Source organism: Octodon degus, unplaced genomic scaffold, assembly GCF_000260255.1.
Source record: "Octodon degus isolate 3935 unplaced genomic scaffold, OctDeg1.0 scaffold00101, whole genome shotgun sequence".
Classification (NCBI taxonomy): Eukaryota; Metazoa; Chordata; class Mammalia; order Rodentia; family Octodontidae; genus Octodon; species Octodon degus.
This window is the reverse complement of record NW_004524677.1, coordinates 4,239,489-4,256,402: the sequence shown is the minus strand read 5'-3', so window position 1 is coordinate 4,256,402 and position 16,914 is coordinate 4,239,489. Positions and strand designations below refer to the sequence as shown.

The 16,914-nt window shown below is 48.4% G+C and overlaps 2 protein-coding genes across 16 annotated transcripts in view; one reads left to right on the top strand and one right to left on the bottom strand.

The window, feature by feature from the left end:
• Positions 1-6,309, top strand: part of Gatb (glutamyl-tRNA amidotransferase subunit B) — an 84,878-nt gene extending 78,569 nt beyond the window's left edge. For all 3 annotated transcript variants that reach the window (XM_004638720.2, XM_023723684.1, XM_023723685.1), the window contains 2 exons: positions 4,211-4,345; positions 5,622-6,309. In XM_004638720.2, the coding sequence (XP_004638777.1) occupies positions 4,211-4,345; positions 5,622-5,747 (261 nt within the window). In that variant the 3' untranslated portion in view covers positions 5,748-6,309. The remainder of the gene's footprint in view (positions 1-4,210; positions 4,346-5,621) is intronic.
• Positions 6,310-7,534: 1,225 nt separating this feature from the next.
• Positions 7,535-16,914, bottom strand: part of Fam160a1 (family with sequence similarity 160 member A1) — a 337,219-nt gene continuing 327,839 nt past the window's right edge. For all 13 annotated transcript variants that reach the window (XM_023723673.1, XM_023723674.1, XM_023723675.1 and 10 more), the window contains one exon: positions 7,535-13,072. In XM_023723673.1, coding sequence (XP_023579441.1) covers positions 12,819-13,072 — 254 coding nt within the window. In that variant the 3' untranslated portion in view covers positions 7,535-12,818. The remainder of the gene's footprint in view (positions 13,073-16,914) is intronic.

Below are 16,914 nucleotides of genomic sequence, written 5' to 3'. Positions count from 1 at the left end.
ACTGGGTATCTTAATTTCTAAATGACCAATGATGTTGAACATTGTTTCATATATTATTTTGCTGATTAGATTTCATCTGAGAAGTGTCTTTATTTCAAATGCCTATTTTTGGATTGAGTCTTTATGTATTCAAGATATTAGTCCTTTGAGAAATAGCTGGTAAAAAATTTTTTCCTGTTCTGTGAATTGTCTCTTCGTTCTGTTGTTGGTTTCTTTTGCTGTTAAAAAGTTTTTTAATGAGATCCCAGTTGTTGATTCTTTGTAACTTTTCCTGTGTTTTATTCATAAACTTCTTGTCTACATGTAGCTGTGTCTTCAACAGTTTTACCTATTTTATCTTCCAGCATATTAATATTTGTGTTTTAATACTTGGATCTCAATCCACTTTGATTTTCATTTAGTGCAGGGTAAGAGCTGGGTCCACATTCGCTCCTCAGAGTGTGGACAGCCAGTTTTTCCCACATCATTACTAAAGAGGCTTTCTTTCAGGGACGGGGTTGGGCCCCTTTGTGAAAGATAGGAGGCTGAAGGTTCTTGGAGTTGTTCTGCATCTTCTAGTCTATTCCACTGATCCTTGGTCTGTTGCTTTGTTTTGCCAGTACTATGCTTTTTATTATAGTGGCTTTGTAGTATAATTTCAGGTCGATGATTGTGATGCCCCCTGCGTTGCCTTTTTGCCCAGAATTGCTTTTGCTTTTCTGGGTCTCTTCTGATTCCAGTGAGTTTTAGGATTGTTTTCTCTATCTAGTTCTGTGCAGTATGCTGTCGGTATTTTGATTAGGACTGCACTTCCAGTTTTGGAAGTATGGCCATTTCAACTACACTGGTTCTACTGATCCAAGAGCAAGGGATATCTTTCCATTTTCTGTTATGTTCTTCTGTCTCCTTTTTCAGAGTACTGTAGTTTTCATAGTAAAAGTCTTTTACTTCCTTTGTTAGATTGTTTCCTAAGTACTTCTGTTTTTCCTGATGCTATTATGAGAAGTGTTGCTTCCCTAATTTCTCTGAGTTTATTTATATACAGGATGGTTATTGACTTTTTGAGTGTTGACTTTGTTTGTATCGTGCTGTACTGTTGAATTTGGTTATTAAATCTAGCAATCTTTTGGTAGTATTTTGGGGTCTTCTATGTAAAGTATCATGTCATCTGCAAATAATGGTAATTTAATTCCTTCCTTTCCTATCCTATTTCTTTTATTTCTTCCTCTTGTATTTTCTGTTATTTTAATTGATTCTAATCAATCTTCTGTTACTCATTTTTTGTATTGTTTAGCAGCTGTTGATCTTTGCAGTCCCTTGCTTTTTTACTTGATGATTACTAACTGCAAACCTGTCTTCTAGATCTGGTTTTCTATCCTCAGTTGGTTTGTTTCTTTTCAATAGAATTTTTATTTCCTGGGTATCTGTTTGAATCTGTTTCGTGGAATCCAGTTCTTTCCTATATTGGACATTCGTACTTTCCAAATGTGTGTGTGTGTGTGTGTGTGTGTGTGTGTGTGTGTGTGTGTGTGTGTGTGTGTGTCTGTCTGTCTGTCTGTCTGTCTCTGTCTCTCATATTTATCTACTCTAGATTCACTAGCCATAAACTTCATTATGGTCATCTAATTATCTGAGAAATTATTTCAGATTTGGGTTCTTCTAGAACTTCATGGTGCTATCATTTCAGAAGTTTTTCATTTGTTCCACCTCAGCGCACCCTGGTTTTGCCTTGGGCAACCTGGAGGTCGTGTTTCCATATCTTATTTTCTAAAATTTGTTTTCTGCATTGATACTTGTAAATTGTTTATGGTATATGGGGACCTCCTGAGGAAATGACTACTTTCCAGAGGTATCTTAGGTGTAGCTGGCTTTCGGCTTTTGAGTCTGCCCCAAGACCCTGCCTCTTCGACCTGTGAGGGATGAGAAGGCTGCCTGTTTGGCCGTACACCCAGTTCTGAGGTACTGAGCCGTCGTATTATTTACAATCTCCAGACAGCCATCATATTGGCACAAGGAAGAACAACTACGTTCGCTTCGCCAAAGTAGTCCAATCAGTAATAACAGCAGTACGGAGCACAGTCTAGAGAATGACAGACTGTGATAACTAATAATGTGCCACCTTTAACCATAGCTGCAAGATTTCATAGTTATATAACAAAATCAAAAATAATCTGAAAGTTATAGACTATAATATACAGTTTTACCCTCAGAAGTTTCATAGGTCTAATTGTTTTTTAGTCCTTTATATATTCTAGATATCAGTCCTGTGAAGAGTAGCTGGCAAAATTTTTCCCCCATTTTGTAGGTTTTTCTTGACACTGTTGGTGTCTCCTTTGCTGTTCAGAAGCTTTTTAGTTAGATATGATCCTATGTTAATTCTTTGTAGTATTTCTTATGTAACTGGGATTTTGTTCAAAAAGTCTTCACCTACACTTACATCTTCATGAATTCTACCTATTCTATCTTCCAGCAGATTAAACATCTGTTTTATTTTTTCTTTGATTCATTTTGTATGTAGTTTAGTGCAGTCTTCAGGATGTGAATAACCAGTTTTCCCAGCACAATTTGGTAACAGGCTATCTCTCCTCAAGGTATGTAGGTCCTTTGTCAAAGAAAATGTAATTGAGTATGCCTAGAGTTGTTTCTGTTGTCTATTCTGTACCAAATATCCACAAGTCTTTTTTCCTAATACCATGCTATTTTTATCACTGTAGCTTTATAGTATAACTTGACGTCCAGGATAATGATGCCTATTTTGCCTTTGTCCATTTTGCTATTCTGGGTCTCTTCTGATTCCATACAAATGTTATAGGCTTTCTGTAAATTTGTGACAAAAATGCTGTTGGTGTTTTCATTAGGATTTCATTAAACCTGAAGAACCTTTTTGAAAGTGTGGCCATTTTGACTATATTGGTTCTACCTGTCCAGGAATGATATCCATTTTCTGATATCCTCTTTGATCTCCTTTTTCAGACTACTGTAGTTTTCACTCCAGAGGTCTTTCACTTCCTTAATAAGGTTGTTTCCTAAGTATTTCATTTTTCTTCAGGCCATTATAAAGGGTATTGTTTTCCTAATTTCTCTCGGTGAGTTTGTTCCTGTTATGCAAGAAAGTTGTTGATTTCTGAGCACTGAATTTGTGTCCAACTATATTACTGAGTTTGGTTATTAGTTGTAGGAGTCATTCCATGAAGTTTTGGGGGCTTTCTGTGTAGAGGATCAGTTCATCAGTAAACAAATTTCACTTCTTCCTTTCCTACCTGTATTCATCTTTCTTTCCTCTAATTGCTCTGGCCAGTGCCCTTTCATGCCCTCATTCTGGTCAGGCCGAGTATCTTGAGAAGAGATCTGAGCATCCAGGCTTCGGTGGTGGTGGCCACAGAGGCACCACATGAGGAGCTTACGGAGGGACCCAGGGTACAGACCCTGCTTTGCCACATTGTGGCACCATCTGAGGCACACAGTCTTTCAGGTGTGATAAGTATCTGTGGTTTGACTAGACTGGGAAGAACTTAAGCCCTGCAGAGGCCCAGAGCATCTGTCCCTCTGTTGACCCGGTGAGGGCCAGTTACCTCATAGCTCTTTGTTCAGGTGTGGTGGCTCCCACCAGCCTAACCCAAGCCAGTGTGGTCACAGAGATTTTGGTATGCAGTGTACACCATGGGCCAGGGTGGGGTGGCCACCGAGGAGCCCTGCACAGCCTGCACTCCCAGCTCACATTAGAAAAACGAGGGATGGGGAAAACCAGCACCCTGGGAAACACCTTCCCTAGAGGGGTTTTCCTTTCCCCACATCAGTGTGATCAGTCTTGGGATTGGTGGTTATTACCCGCATTTCCATTCATTAGCTCAGTGGACACAGCCATAACCACTTTCTGACTGGTGGCAGCAGGAGTCCTGTGAGCAGTCCTGCTCTTACCTCAGCCCTGTGTGGGGTGGAGCCGCGCAGATGGAGTTGGCAAGAGGGAAGAACCCGCCACCTTGCTGGTGTCAGTTCTGAGGCTGCCTCTGGACCTTTGCTGGTGGGAGAAATCCCACCTCAGGAAGAGACTTGGGTTGGCTCAGTTCCACCAGGAGTGGCAGTGCCGCCAGCGCTGTTGGTGCACCTGTGCCCCGTGGCTGAGTGTTGTGTGCATCCATGCTTCCTGCCCTCGCGCTTGCATCACTGCTGCAGTGCATGGAGGTGGGGAAGAGCCGACTCCTCACCTCTTTCCTGTCTCCTCTGGCTGCAGGTGTTCGAGGAACTGTGGAAGGGTGAGGCAAAGAGTGCAGCGCAGGTTGTTTCCGAGAAGCAGCTGGAACTGATGCAGGACCGCGAGGCCCTGGAGCAGCTCTGCCAGTCCACGATGGAGGGGCACCCTCAAGTGGTGACTGTGGCAGGCTGGGGTGGGCTGTCACACGCAGCAGGAGGGCGGGCACCCTTGGTGAGCACAGGGCTGCAGCCAGACGCCCCTGGAGGCCCCCCGTTGCAGGCAGGGGCTCTTCTAAGGGCTGGCCCAGTTTCATCAATAATTGCCTAATTATCTGTGTCAGCTCTGTAGTTAAGGTCAAAAGAGATGAAATGAGGTGGATATTGGAAAAACACCACCTCTTCCCTATGGGAAAATTCCACCCTGGCACCGACTCTGTGGAGGTAGCTGAAGGCTGATTGTCAAACTGAGCACATGCAGGGTTCCACTCCCAGAGTGTCAGCCTCCTCCCGGGTCAGCATTTCCATGTGGCCGGCCCCACTTCTCAGGGACTTTGCAGGGATAGGCCACCTGGAGGCAAGGGGGAAGAGACAGGGTGGGAAGAAAGGTGGAAAAGGAAGTTATTTGTAAATGAAGGGGAAAATCCTTTGACAGCATAGTGGGAGCCCAAGTCCTCTTGCTCCTAGTGGAGAGCAGGACAGAAGATTCAGAGTGGCAGCCTCCCTCCCAAGTCTAATCATACTGTCCAGAGAGATACTCTGGGGGAGGGGGAGTGTGATTTGCTAGCATCTCTTTCAGAATAACGCAGCGCACTCATCAGTGCACAGGGACACTAAGAGTTCTTAGCAGCAATCTTGATGAGGAAAATGAGCCCGGAAGCTTGCAGTCTCCATCTCTGCTCATCTGCAGCCACTGACAAGGACTCTTGGCTTCAGGCCAGTCCCTGCTCTGAGCACAGACACGGAGCACTCCTGGCCTGAGCTGGGCAGGAGGTCCTTGCGGTGGCCCCAGTGGCGAGGAGTGCAGCACTCCTGCCTTTGTCCCCCACCCTACCTGCTCGCGCACACAAACGCTGTCCCAGGGTTGTCACTTTGGGGAATGTTTTCTTAGATTGCATCTTCCTGGCAGGGAGGAGGGGCACGGAGGCACCCCATGTGCAGACCCCACAGTCCTTGTCATGTGGCACCTTAGAGGAGTGTCCTGGTGCCCACACGCCAGCTTCTCTGAAAGCTGACATCACCAAGATCCACCCTGGTCATCTTTGTGCTCAAATTGATTAGAAGGCAGAGCTGGGATCAGCTGGGAGCCTGGAAGCCTGTTCCCTAGCTAATCCCTCTTTTCTCCTTCATTTTGGTATCTAATATTGAGGCAATACAGACTGATTTAATTTGTATTAACATTAAACCTTAATTGAGGATTTTTAGTTACAAGGCTATCTTTCTTCTCTTTATAGGTAACAGATATGAAAAGTGGAAACCCCAGAGCTATAAACAAACTGATCGGGTTGGTACGGAAGGCAACCCTAAACCGAGCAGACCCAGCTGAGATAAAGGATATACTAGAGAGGCTGTCGTCATGAGGTGTCTGGCGTCCTCTGTCCAGGGAAGGACAGGGCCCCACGAATCCTGATGTCTGTGTGCTCTTCAGGCTTCCGTCGCTTGTGAGTTGCACTAGCCATGTTCGGGTCCTCTGAGTCCTGGTGCAGCGCTGTGGTGACATTGTACTCCTCTGGACCACCGCAGCAGTTAGCAAGAGCACGCTGGGGGGGCGGAGAGGGCTTTTTCACCACTGAATAAAACAGGCTTCAAATCCTGCAACCATTCTCCAGACCCTTCGCTGTCAGCTCCTTCCACAGATACTTATAAGCCTGGCATTGGCCCCAGTGCTGGGGATCGCATGCCGAAAGACCCGAGTGAGGCTGCAGTGCACTCAGGCCCGAAAACAGGCTCGCGTAGACAGTGCCCTGAAAACGCATTTGCCTAGCGCGCCAGGTAAAGCTTGACTCACATCTGCTGGGCAGAAGCAACGCCGCCCGTCAGCTTCCTGGGGCTCCTGAACGCATAGCTCAGAGATGCAGTGAATCTTCTGAGGACAGCAGAACTGTTTTCAAATGAATTTAATGAATAAAGTACATACTGAGATAGCACGTAAAAATTAACTTACACTTCAAAGACTTTGTAAGATTGACACCCCCCACACCATCAGGGCAAAAAAGATGAAGAGAAGGCTATAACGTAAATTTGTTTTGCTTGGAAAGAATAAGATTAGAAATGAATAAATCAAACTCTTGACCTTACCAGTAACTGAGGGGCAGTGGGCAGCACGGTGACAAAGGCCTTGCTGCTCTGCCCCTTTCTGTGTGACAGTAACACTTTCTTGACTACAGGCCCTTTTGCTCATTGCATATCTAGCACCTCACATAATGCTTCCTTTAATCTTTTTATGTCTCATCTTCCATTTTTGGAATAGCACATAAAAATAGGACATAAAATTTTTCTGTTCAAGTTCCTGTTTCTTGATTTTTTTTTTTTTTTTAGGTAACAAATGAATTTTGTTCAAAAATTGAAAAAAATTGCAACTTTTGGCATACGTGGGTTAAAGAGCAATTTTGCAAATACTGGGCTGTATCCCCTTCAGCCACACCCAGTAGTAGGGATCAAATGCCCAGTTCTTTCTAAATTTTGAGGCAGGGTCTCCAAGCTGTCTTGGGGGCTTGCACTTGTGATCCAGCTCCCTCAGTGCTGCGCACACAGTGGAAGAAGCTGTTTCGAAAAGTACCAGAAACTGATACAGGGAACATGGCCTCCCAGGCTGAGTTTTAAAAGTCACTCATGGCCTACCAAGAACAGGAAAAAGCATTTCTGTGGGGAATGATGACCCAAGTAAAAAGGACACCTGCCCACCGTCACCAAGCCAGCGGCTGATGTCCCGCCACAGCGCTCTGGGCTTCCCCGAGTTAGGTTTGCCCAGCCACAAATGCAGGAGAAAAACCTAGTTGTGTAGTTCATTTTGGGCAAGCTTTTTTTAAAAAACAATTTGTTCAAAAACCCAGCAGTTCATGTAACCCACATTTTGTTACAGTGAAAGGTACTGGCTCCAAAAGTCAAGTGCACTGAACTGAACTCAAACTCGCTACAAGAGGTGAAGAGGGTGGAGCCCTCCCTCCCCCAACAGTTCTGTTACAAAATGAGCACAGGTGGCCCAGACGGAAATCTGGCGAGACCTTATTATAAGAAAAAATAAAGTTGGGCTTTCTTTCATAAATGCTTTTCACTGAAAGTTTCTAGAAAGCACTGAAGGATCCTTCCAGACCATTTCAAACCTAGGTTAAGCAGCGGTGCAGTCAGACCAAGGCAGGTTCCCACTACACCAGGTCCTACAGAACAGTGCTGCGCTGCAAGCACGGGCCTGTGAGGCCGCTTCCTGTCTGGGTCTTGCCTCTTCTGGGTCACTTGTGAAATCCTGAAAACCAGACTGTCGATATCACTGCTCTAAGGAAAAACTTCATAGCACAGTGCTGGAACCTGATGAGATAGAAGACATTTATATAACCCCAAAGACATTCAGCAAGTACAGCTCTGCTACATACACCTTGGTAAACACTGCATGAACACAAATGTAGTTGCTTCTGTTTGTGCAATTTAGGGGAAATCTCATTAAGATGTACGAGTTGGTGCCACACTGAAGCCACTGCCATGTCACAGTCATACACCTGGACACACACCGCCATGCACAATCACAGTGGTAGATAAAGTACAATACCGAGACACCAATGGGGCGGGCTGCTGGAAAACCCTCCTGTGGACCAGCTCTGCCTGGTCAAGCCAAACCTCAGCCAAATTGCGTTGTTGCTTAAGGAGGTGGCTATCAGCCACAGCCCTTCAGGCTGCCTACGCAGAGGGAGAGGCCAGCAAAAGCTTGTCTGAGTCACAAAATAAATTAATAGTCTTTTGAGGGGGTCCCTTTGCAGGAGAGGATGCTGACTTCTAGGATTTTAAATTTTGTGTCCCTGGGTCAAGACAGCTTTTTGTATCTGTCAGGCTTAGGCAGCAGAGGGAAGATCTGTGCCTCCAGGTACAGATGGTGACACTTAACTGCACCAAGAAGAGCTTTGGCTGAGATCTCTCCCTTGTTTCCCAGAAGGTACTACTAGTCTGCAGGAAGAGCGTGAAATGTTTAGTGCACACCTCCCTCTGCTCATGGTTAATTTGGTATACAACATGTGACTGAGACCCACAATTTCTACTGACTTTGAGTTTAGCTGCCACATCTCAGGGACTCCAGACAGTGCCTGGAAGGTAGGCAGGGCACTAAACCCTTCCCAGAAGTAGCCTAGGGGTGGAGCAGGTTTTAGACAAATGAACACATGGGAGCACCTTGTCAAGTGGATGAGCAAAGACCAAGGTCTTCAGCATTAGATCCTATCCCATCAAATGTCAGGGCAAGAGGTACTCAGTTACAGGGGCTTTGTATGCTTGTCCCAGTTAGCGGTCACCCAGGCTCGGTGAGCTTCAGTACTGCTACCTGTTCTGAAATGATGTGAATGCAGCTCCCCAAAGGCTGCCTGTACTCACTGCACAGCCCCGCAGCCTCACTGCACCTGATAGGGCCACAGGTCCCCCTTGTCCAGTAAGCAGGAGCATCTTTCACACTGACCCAATAGGACAGGGCAGATTACTGCCAGTAGTCAAACTGGGGATTCTGAGAGTCAAGAGACCTAAACAGAAGGTTCCCCTCCCAGCTGAAGACCTGCTGTAAACCTCTTGGGAAACCTTTTTGCACTGTCCAAGAGCCACCGGGATAATCTGTCCTCCCAAGCTCACCACCTGGTGAATGCCAGTGCAAATAGGATTTACTGAAGAAAAAGCATCCCAAAGGTCGTTCTTAGACTTCAAGAGCTTTTTGTGAAGCATTAGGTTTACAATGGTCATTAAAAAACAGGAAAAACATCAACTCCATCCTCTTGTCCTGAGGCCACTGGCGTGGCTATATATGCGTAGCTTTGTTCCCTAACGCTGTTGTCCAGTAGGGAATGAATGCCCTGTCAGTCACAGGCTGGAGGCTGAAGCAACAAGGCGTTAGGGTGGCTCTGGGGATGCCGTGCAGCTGATGTGGCTCAGCCACCAGAGAAGCTAAGACTGCCATGTGGCCAGGGCTACAAGCAGCCTGTCCCTTGCACTGACCTGCCAGGGACATGAGCAGCAAATGCACAGCTGTCCCACAGTAAACTGTTTCATAAACGTGGCAAGCAGGACAGACACTTCTGTAAACACTGAACTAATAATTAGCAGTCACAGTGAAGTCCCCTTACACAAGAGCTGGAGCCCAGGGAAGAATGTGACATCACGTGTGCTTTCCACTAGCTGAAGGAGACTGGGACACTGATGCACAAATCTGGCAGTCAGGACACGTGACACTGCAGACAATGAAAACTTCCAATTGTACATGCTGGCTGCCTGACTCAGGACCTCAATACGTGCACGTGTAGCTTTCGGTTGTGAGCATAAGAGGATGCTTTCCTGCCAACCCCCTGGTCCCACGCTGTCTTAATGCACTTAAAGCCAACAACCACACCAGGCCCCCGGCAAACTCCCTGCTGAAGAAGGGGCCTTTGAGGGCCTGGAGAAGTGCCAACTGTATCCCAACACAGGGGAGGCCTCAAGTCCACCCTGAGCATGTCAAAGGGGTTTCTAGAATAATGTGCAATCAAACAGGCACGATTTTACAGTGCTCCTAAATATTACCAGGGAAAGGAAGTCTTTACTGATACAAGAAAATCACATCCCCGCATTTCCAACCAACAGGTGGGAAAGTCTAACCCCATGAAATTGTTTTAGAATGGACCCTTGGTAGGATTTCTGTCTACATTTTTGTAAACATTTGCCTGAACATTCAGAATACCAATTTTAAATATGCCAGTGCTCTTATTTTGAACCAGAAAATTCACTCCTTCTGGACTGCTAAATCAGACCTTGAATTATGAAGTAATGCTGTGACATTCCAGGAACCCTTGACTCACCTTCCCTCCCAGGACACAGGGGCACCAGCCAGGGCTGCATCACAGGGTCTGCTCTGGTGAGGAGCAGGGCAGCTGTGGAGGCTGCTCCCCAGGGGCAGGAGCCACGCTTCTGGACCATGCTCTTAGGCATGTCAAGGGCCTTTAAGATTTCTTCTCAAAACTTATTACAAAAACAGAAAAGACACCTCCAAGGGCCTTGCCTATTAACTTGACAACTGGAACCTTCTTCATTAGCTGATCTTGTCCCTTAAGGCTCTGCCCCAGCCCCCTCCCCCCCATCATCACCTGCCTGTCTGGCATCTTCTTGGACAGTGTCCGTCCTCCAAATCCTGTGGAGTCTCTTCCTGTCCTATTTATAGCTCTGATCTCTGCTGTTTTCCCCAAGTGAACCATTCAGGGCCAGTGGGCCCAAAGGCGCAGGCTTTCTGATACCCTGTAGTCTATTCCAGGTCAGTGTTCTGACTTCACTTTGTGAGGCCCTGAGCACAGCACCCTGTGGGAGCACTGTGACGGCTGCAGAAACGTGGCCTAACTGCCAGCTCCAGCAGTGAGACGAGCACTGTCGGGGGAGCTGAGCACCAGCACCCACCACAGGAGTCAAGTGGTCCTACCTCTCCCCGCTCCAGGCATGTCCCCCTTCTAAAGCACCTCGACTTCAGTACTGAAAAAAAAAAAAAAAAATTGGTGGCACAAGTCAAGCCCTGTCCTAATGGGTACCTCCTCCTCAGGCACCTGGAGCTCTAAAATAAACAGACTCACAGACTCATCGGCACCACCTGATAACACAGCTGCAGACCACCACCCACAGACAGGGCTCCAGCACGAGGTTAGCTGGCAGGTCCAACCAGACACGTCCTTATGCAAAGCCAGCGTGAGCATAGTGTCTGACAGTGTAACTGTTCCTTTTTCTACTGGAAGCTACCCTGGAGCTCCGTGGGCTCTGCAGACACAAGGCATGCGGAGGCCACGAGCAGACCGCAGAGCTGTGCCTCAGCTGATCAGCTATGGCACCACGCTGAACAAACCCTTTTCCATGACCAACAAATGTGAATCAGAAGTGCACCAGAACAGGTGTCTTGGCTTTCTGCTCACGTGTGCAGCACGCCTGGGCCAGGCGGGCTTGCCATCTCTCGGGACTCTGCCACTGCAAGATTCAGATCCTGAAGCGCCAAGCACCGCCTGGGCAGGGCCGTGCCTCGGCTGTGATGTTTCCCTTTCCTCTCCTGTACCAGGAGACTGGGTGAGACAAATGAGAGCCCTGAGCACAACCAGCCGGCCTGTTGCTGCCCTCAGCCTGGCAGACACCCTCCACACTCCCTCCAAACACAGGCTCATCCTGGTTCCTCGCCTCTCCCCAGACCTGGGCCCCGAGCCAAAGAGTGGGATGTAATGCCCATAAATACCAGTTGTGCAGTCTCATGCCTAAGCCACATGGCTGCACCCCCTGTGGTGGCAGCTTCAGGTGGCCCCAGCTCTAGGTACACTCTGGCCTCTCAGAGCATGCTGAAAAATAGCGAGAAGCATTGCCAGCCCTCAGTGGGGCTTCCACGAAGCAGTCCTTAGAAAGCAGCATGTGTGTGTGCAGCGGCTGCCAGCCGGCACTTGGCTTGGCAGGACTCCAAGAACCTGGATGCATTTGTGCCCAGCTCCCAAAGTGGGCCGTCCAGGCGCCTGTTTCTCTATAAAGTGCAACATGTTAACAAAAAACAAAAACCCAAATAATGACTCGAGTTTTTACAGGGTGCATTTAGCTGCCCTTCCCCTTTGCCCCTACTCCAGCCTCTCCCCTGAAAAGCCCACTATGGAAGCATGTCAGAAGGTAAAACACTTTTAAAACTAATGATGGCTGTCTTCTTACATAAGTACACAACACCACACTTTCTTCATCTGATCAAACTCTTAAAGAGTAGCAGTTTGCATAGGCACGCTTTGATTTGTGCAAATCTTACTAAAATAAGGCTATCTTCAGTGTTTAGGTAGTGTTGCACGGATTAAAAAACACTCTCAAGCAACAAGAAATAATTCCCTGCGCTCCTAGTTCTCTCCAATTCCATGTGACACTGAGGCAGAGACCGGCCGGGGCCTTTCTTGTACCATAAGGCAATGTGTGTGGAGAGAACGGAGTCCCCGAAGGTAGGTTCAGGGGGGCATGGACCTGTGCTTTTGTGATGGAGGTAAGAACAGCGCCACTCAGCTCTTCCTTTTATAAACTGAAAGCCGAAATGCAGAGGGCAGCTGAGCACTGTGCAGACGCAGCAAGCTTTCCCGTGCTGCCCAGAGCTGGCCTTCGGCCCCAGGGCCCGTCCAGGAAGCGGTGCAGCCCAGAATGTGCTCCAAGAGATCTGAGCAGCAGGCAGAGTAGCCAAAGGGACGGGAAGACAACAAGCAAATGTGGGACATGGAGAAGTGAGCAGAGACAGCCTGCCAGGGAAGCAGTCTGCCCAGGCGGCTTACATTCTAAATAGTGCACGGGCAGAAGACCCGGCTGCAGAAAGGAGGGCCACAGAAATCTGCCCCCACAAATCAAGTATTGCCAGGAAACATCAAAATAGAATCTGACAAGCAGCTTTGCACTTAACATTCAGTCAAGATACTACAATGTGTGTCTGTGTAAAGACATTTTTGAAAATGCTAACAGCAGGAGTCCTCAAAGTCCCCCAGGACCTTGTAGCACAGGATGGAGTGTTCTTGTGCCAGGGCAGCCAGCTCCTTCAGGAATTCGGGAAAGAGAGCCGCAGCCAACATGGTGTTCCTCACTGGCAGGGGCAGGCTGGGGGGGGGCACGGCCACCTTGGCTCTGCTGGTCAGGAAGGGCTGAAGCACTCGTGGGGGACCATCCAGAATGTTCCTGCCACTTTCGGTCTTGGAAGCTTCTGACGTGGGATCTGAAACCAGAAAGAACACTGTCATGGGGGCCCTTCATGACCCTCTGCCACCTCCCAAGTGCACTGTCTGGCATGGGAGGAGCTGGTGTAGATGTCACTGGCGCGGTGGTTCCTCTGACTGACAATCATGAAGACACAGCCCTAAAGCACCCTGTGACTCCCATCTCTACCCAGCAGATACCAGTATCAGCCTGGGATGTGAGACTTAGCCAGGACCTGAGAATCCTGGTGCGGGCATCACAGCAAGGACACGGGCTCATCAAGAAGCCTGTTGGCTGGACGTGCTGTGCACCTCTGGGTCCAGCTACCAAGCACACCCAGAAGGGAGCAGTCACTGGAGCCCAGGCTGGATAACGCAGTCATACTCACAGACAAGACAAAGACACAGAGACTTCTATGCAGATTGCGGGACTAGGACAGAAATGCAAAAGGCATCTCCTGCCACTCGCATTACAAGGGTGAAGACTTGGCTCACCAGATGTTTACTTAGGGACACTGGGAGGCCTGCCTACTCTCCAGACTGACCCTGACTATGTCACCAGCCCAAGTCACATGGTGCAGTCCACCCCAAGGTCTGAGCATGCTGCAGCTGCCCCCCTGACCCTGAGGGCCACCTGATGACCGGTCATAGATCTTCAGTCTCCACACCAAAGGACAGTGAAGAATTCATCACCAGAACAGTGGTGGGGACATGGGAGTACTGAAAAGACCAGACTGAAAACTTCCTGCAGCCACTGGGACCTAGTGGCAATAAATGGAAGCCAACACTTAAGAAAGGCTTCTAGGAATTTCCATCTCTGTTTTGATCTAAGGTCTAAGATGATAGGAGCCCAAACATTAACATATTCAAATGATTTGCATTTTCATACCAAATCAATTTTACTAATTAAAATGGTTTGACTTCTCTATTTAATTCTTGAACATCTCCAGCCCTCATACATTTGGCAGAATTATTTATGCCTTTTTCTGTCCCCTATGAAACACTCTCATTGCTCCTTCTAAATCATTATATTCAAGCTCTTCATTACTTTGGCTGCTTTTTAGAATTCAGCTCCATTTTTCAACACTTTTCTCAAAGTGTTTCTAACTACACTACTAAAAATTCTTGACATTTATAGTACTTTCATCTCACTACTATAGTCTTTAGTGTTAAAAAAAAAAAAAAACTTCCACTTTACTGTTTTAAATAGCATTTTAGATTAAAGCTTCCCACCGTCCATGCCGTGAAGAAGTGGAAGAGCTGTTGAGAATCTGTCTCCACAGCCTTTGGCAGGAGCTCCCATTGTTCCCTGACAGCAGTGAGGACAGATCACAAGGCTGCTGAGGCCTAGCAACAGCCTGGAGACCATCACTTACCACCCCCAGCCCTGGCCCATGGCAACTGTCACTCTTCAGAGGCTTGGACACCGAACTGAATCCTTCCTGCCCGTGCTGGCTCTCCCTGGATCTGCTCACCCATTCCCTTCCTCTGGATCGATTTACCCAGCTTCAGAGGGCCGAGCAGAGTGGTTGAGCACAGACTCTGCCACTTGCTGGCTCAGTTACTTCCGGCCAGTTTCATTTCCTCTCCTTTCAAAGCCCAGGGAGCTGCCACAGGATTAAATGAAGCAACAAGTATCAGGTACCAGGGAAGGGAAGCATGGCCACCACGGGTTACCAGCTCAGCAGCCCCTGCCCAGCATCCCAGATCCACCGGAAGTCCTCCTCTGCCCTGGCTCTCCAGGTCGGCCCTGCTCTTCAGACCGTGCTGCAGAGTATGTTTTGTCTCCTCTGCTGCACGCATACACTCTTTTGACATCAAGAGCCTTATCACAGGCAGTCCCTCCATGTGAACAGCTGCTGCAGGAAGGAGCGCCCATATGGGTGCTCCTACAAGGAGACCCTCTTCAGAGCAGCCAGCCCCACCTCACTTTCCTATGCTCGCTTAGCTAGGTTGACGCATGTCACTGCTAGGCTGGCCCACCCAGCCTGGTTCCCAGAGCCCAGTCCTAACTAATGAAGCAGAACAGCACCAGCCTGAGGACAAGAGTCGCCTTTCATGGCCACCAGCAGCCTTGAGCTTTCTAGTCACCACCAGCTGTCCTGCATAATGGTCCCAGGGCAACGGCCACTGGCAACTAGAAGCTGCCTGTCTGAGCTCTAGTCTGCTCCCAGCCCCAAGGGACACCAGTACAGAAACTCCAGGGGGACAAAAGGGAGCAGCTCTGGCTGCACCTCTCATGCAAGAGCCCAACACACACACACATACACGCACATGCACACATGCAGGGCACCAAAAGGAAAGGCATGGAGGAAAGGAAGTAACTCCTTGAGTGCTGTGACAGAAGGCGTTCAGGATTAAATGCTGGGGTGATTCAGAAATCAGCTGCTCTCTCCTGGCAACAGAACCAGGGAAGGACACAGCATGCAGGGACACTATGTCACTATGTGACCTCTGCCATGATTCCAAGTCACTCAGCATGCCAGCAACACAAGGACTAGCCAGCTCAGCTCAACACAGGCAGTCACTTCACAGGACACACTTCAGAGTGTCTCACTCTGAGTGTACAGAACTGAAGGGTGTGAGGGAAGGTGTCACTTTGGTAACCTGAAAGAAGCTAGGAACTTCATCTCAAAACCTCAATTGAAAGGAGTGCCTTCTTTCCCAAGAAAAGCCACCTAGAAGACAAAAACCCCTGAGTGCTGAAGACCGTAAGAAGCATCAACACTGCCAGGCATGGTGGTGCACACCTGTGATCCCAGCACTCTGGGAGGCTGAGGCAGGAGGGTCACAAATTGAGCCCAGCCTTGGCAATTTAATAACTTAATGAGGCCCTGCCTCAAGGGCTTGAGCTATATAGCTCAGCATGAAGGCTCCAAGTTCAATCCCTATTACCACCAAAAACAAAAAACAGAAAAGTGTCAATCTTGGTGACTAACTTGACACCACGCAGTGAGAACACGCTCCCTGAAGCACGCACCTTATACCAGGCCGTGGGAACACCTGGAGCCAGGGCAGAGCCCCAGGGGAGTGGTGCCATCTCTGGCCCCACAACCCGCTGGCTCTGCTTCAGTGTAGTCTCACCAAGCTCCCAGGCACTAGAGCCTCAGGACTCTGGCTTCCCTAATGAAAATGGAGCTCAGGGCCTTTCCTGCCCATTGCATACTCAGTGCTGTCTGGTAGTGAAAACCGACTGCCTGGGAAAGTGCCTCATGAACTATAAAATGTCAGAAAGACCAAGCCCAGGGTAAGAACACAGTATGCAGAGCCAGAGGCCACCGACATCTCGCCACAGTCCTCTGCACCGCTTCCCATTGCCAGGTGCACCTTCTGCTCCATTCCTGAACCTGGTGGGCCTCTTTGTGCTCATTCAGACCCAAGTACAACCAGAAGACAGCAGCCACCAGCTCTGCCCAGCCAGAGTCAGAAGGAGGCCAGCAGCAGCACTGCGCAGGCCACACTTGTGGCCGCCCTTACTCTGCCAGCCAGCCACAACCCAGCTGCAAGTGTCCTCTAGGCCTGGTGTCTCCTTCAGCCAGGGTGAGGGCTGCACATGCACTTTACTATTCAAGAAAAAAAAAAAAAAGCCCCGCTAGACCCTCCTCCAATGGGGACGTGGGCCAGCTGTGGGCCAGGCAGGCTGTCCTGGAGATTTAACAACACTAAGAGGAGCTTCTCACCCAAAGGGACAGCTTTCACCGCCCACAGTCCTGATACACATGTATCTCAGCCTCAGAACCTTTGAAGACATAATAGAGAGAGCAGATGCTGTCCTTAGGACAGAGCTGGCCACAGAATGGCTCAGGGAGTGCTCATAATGTCATGGATGGCACAAAGATGCTGTGTTATTTACCGTGGCCCA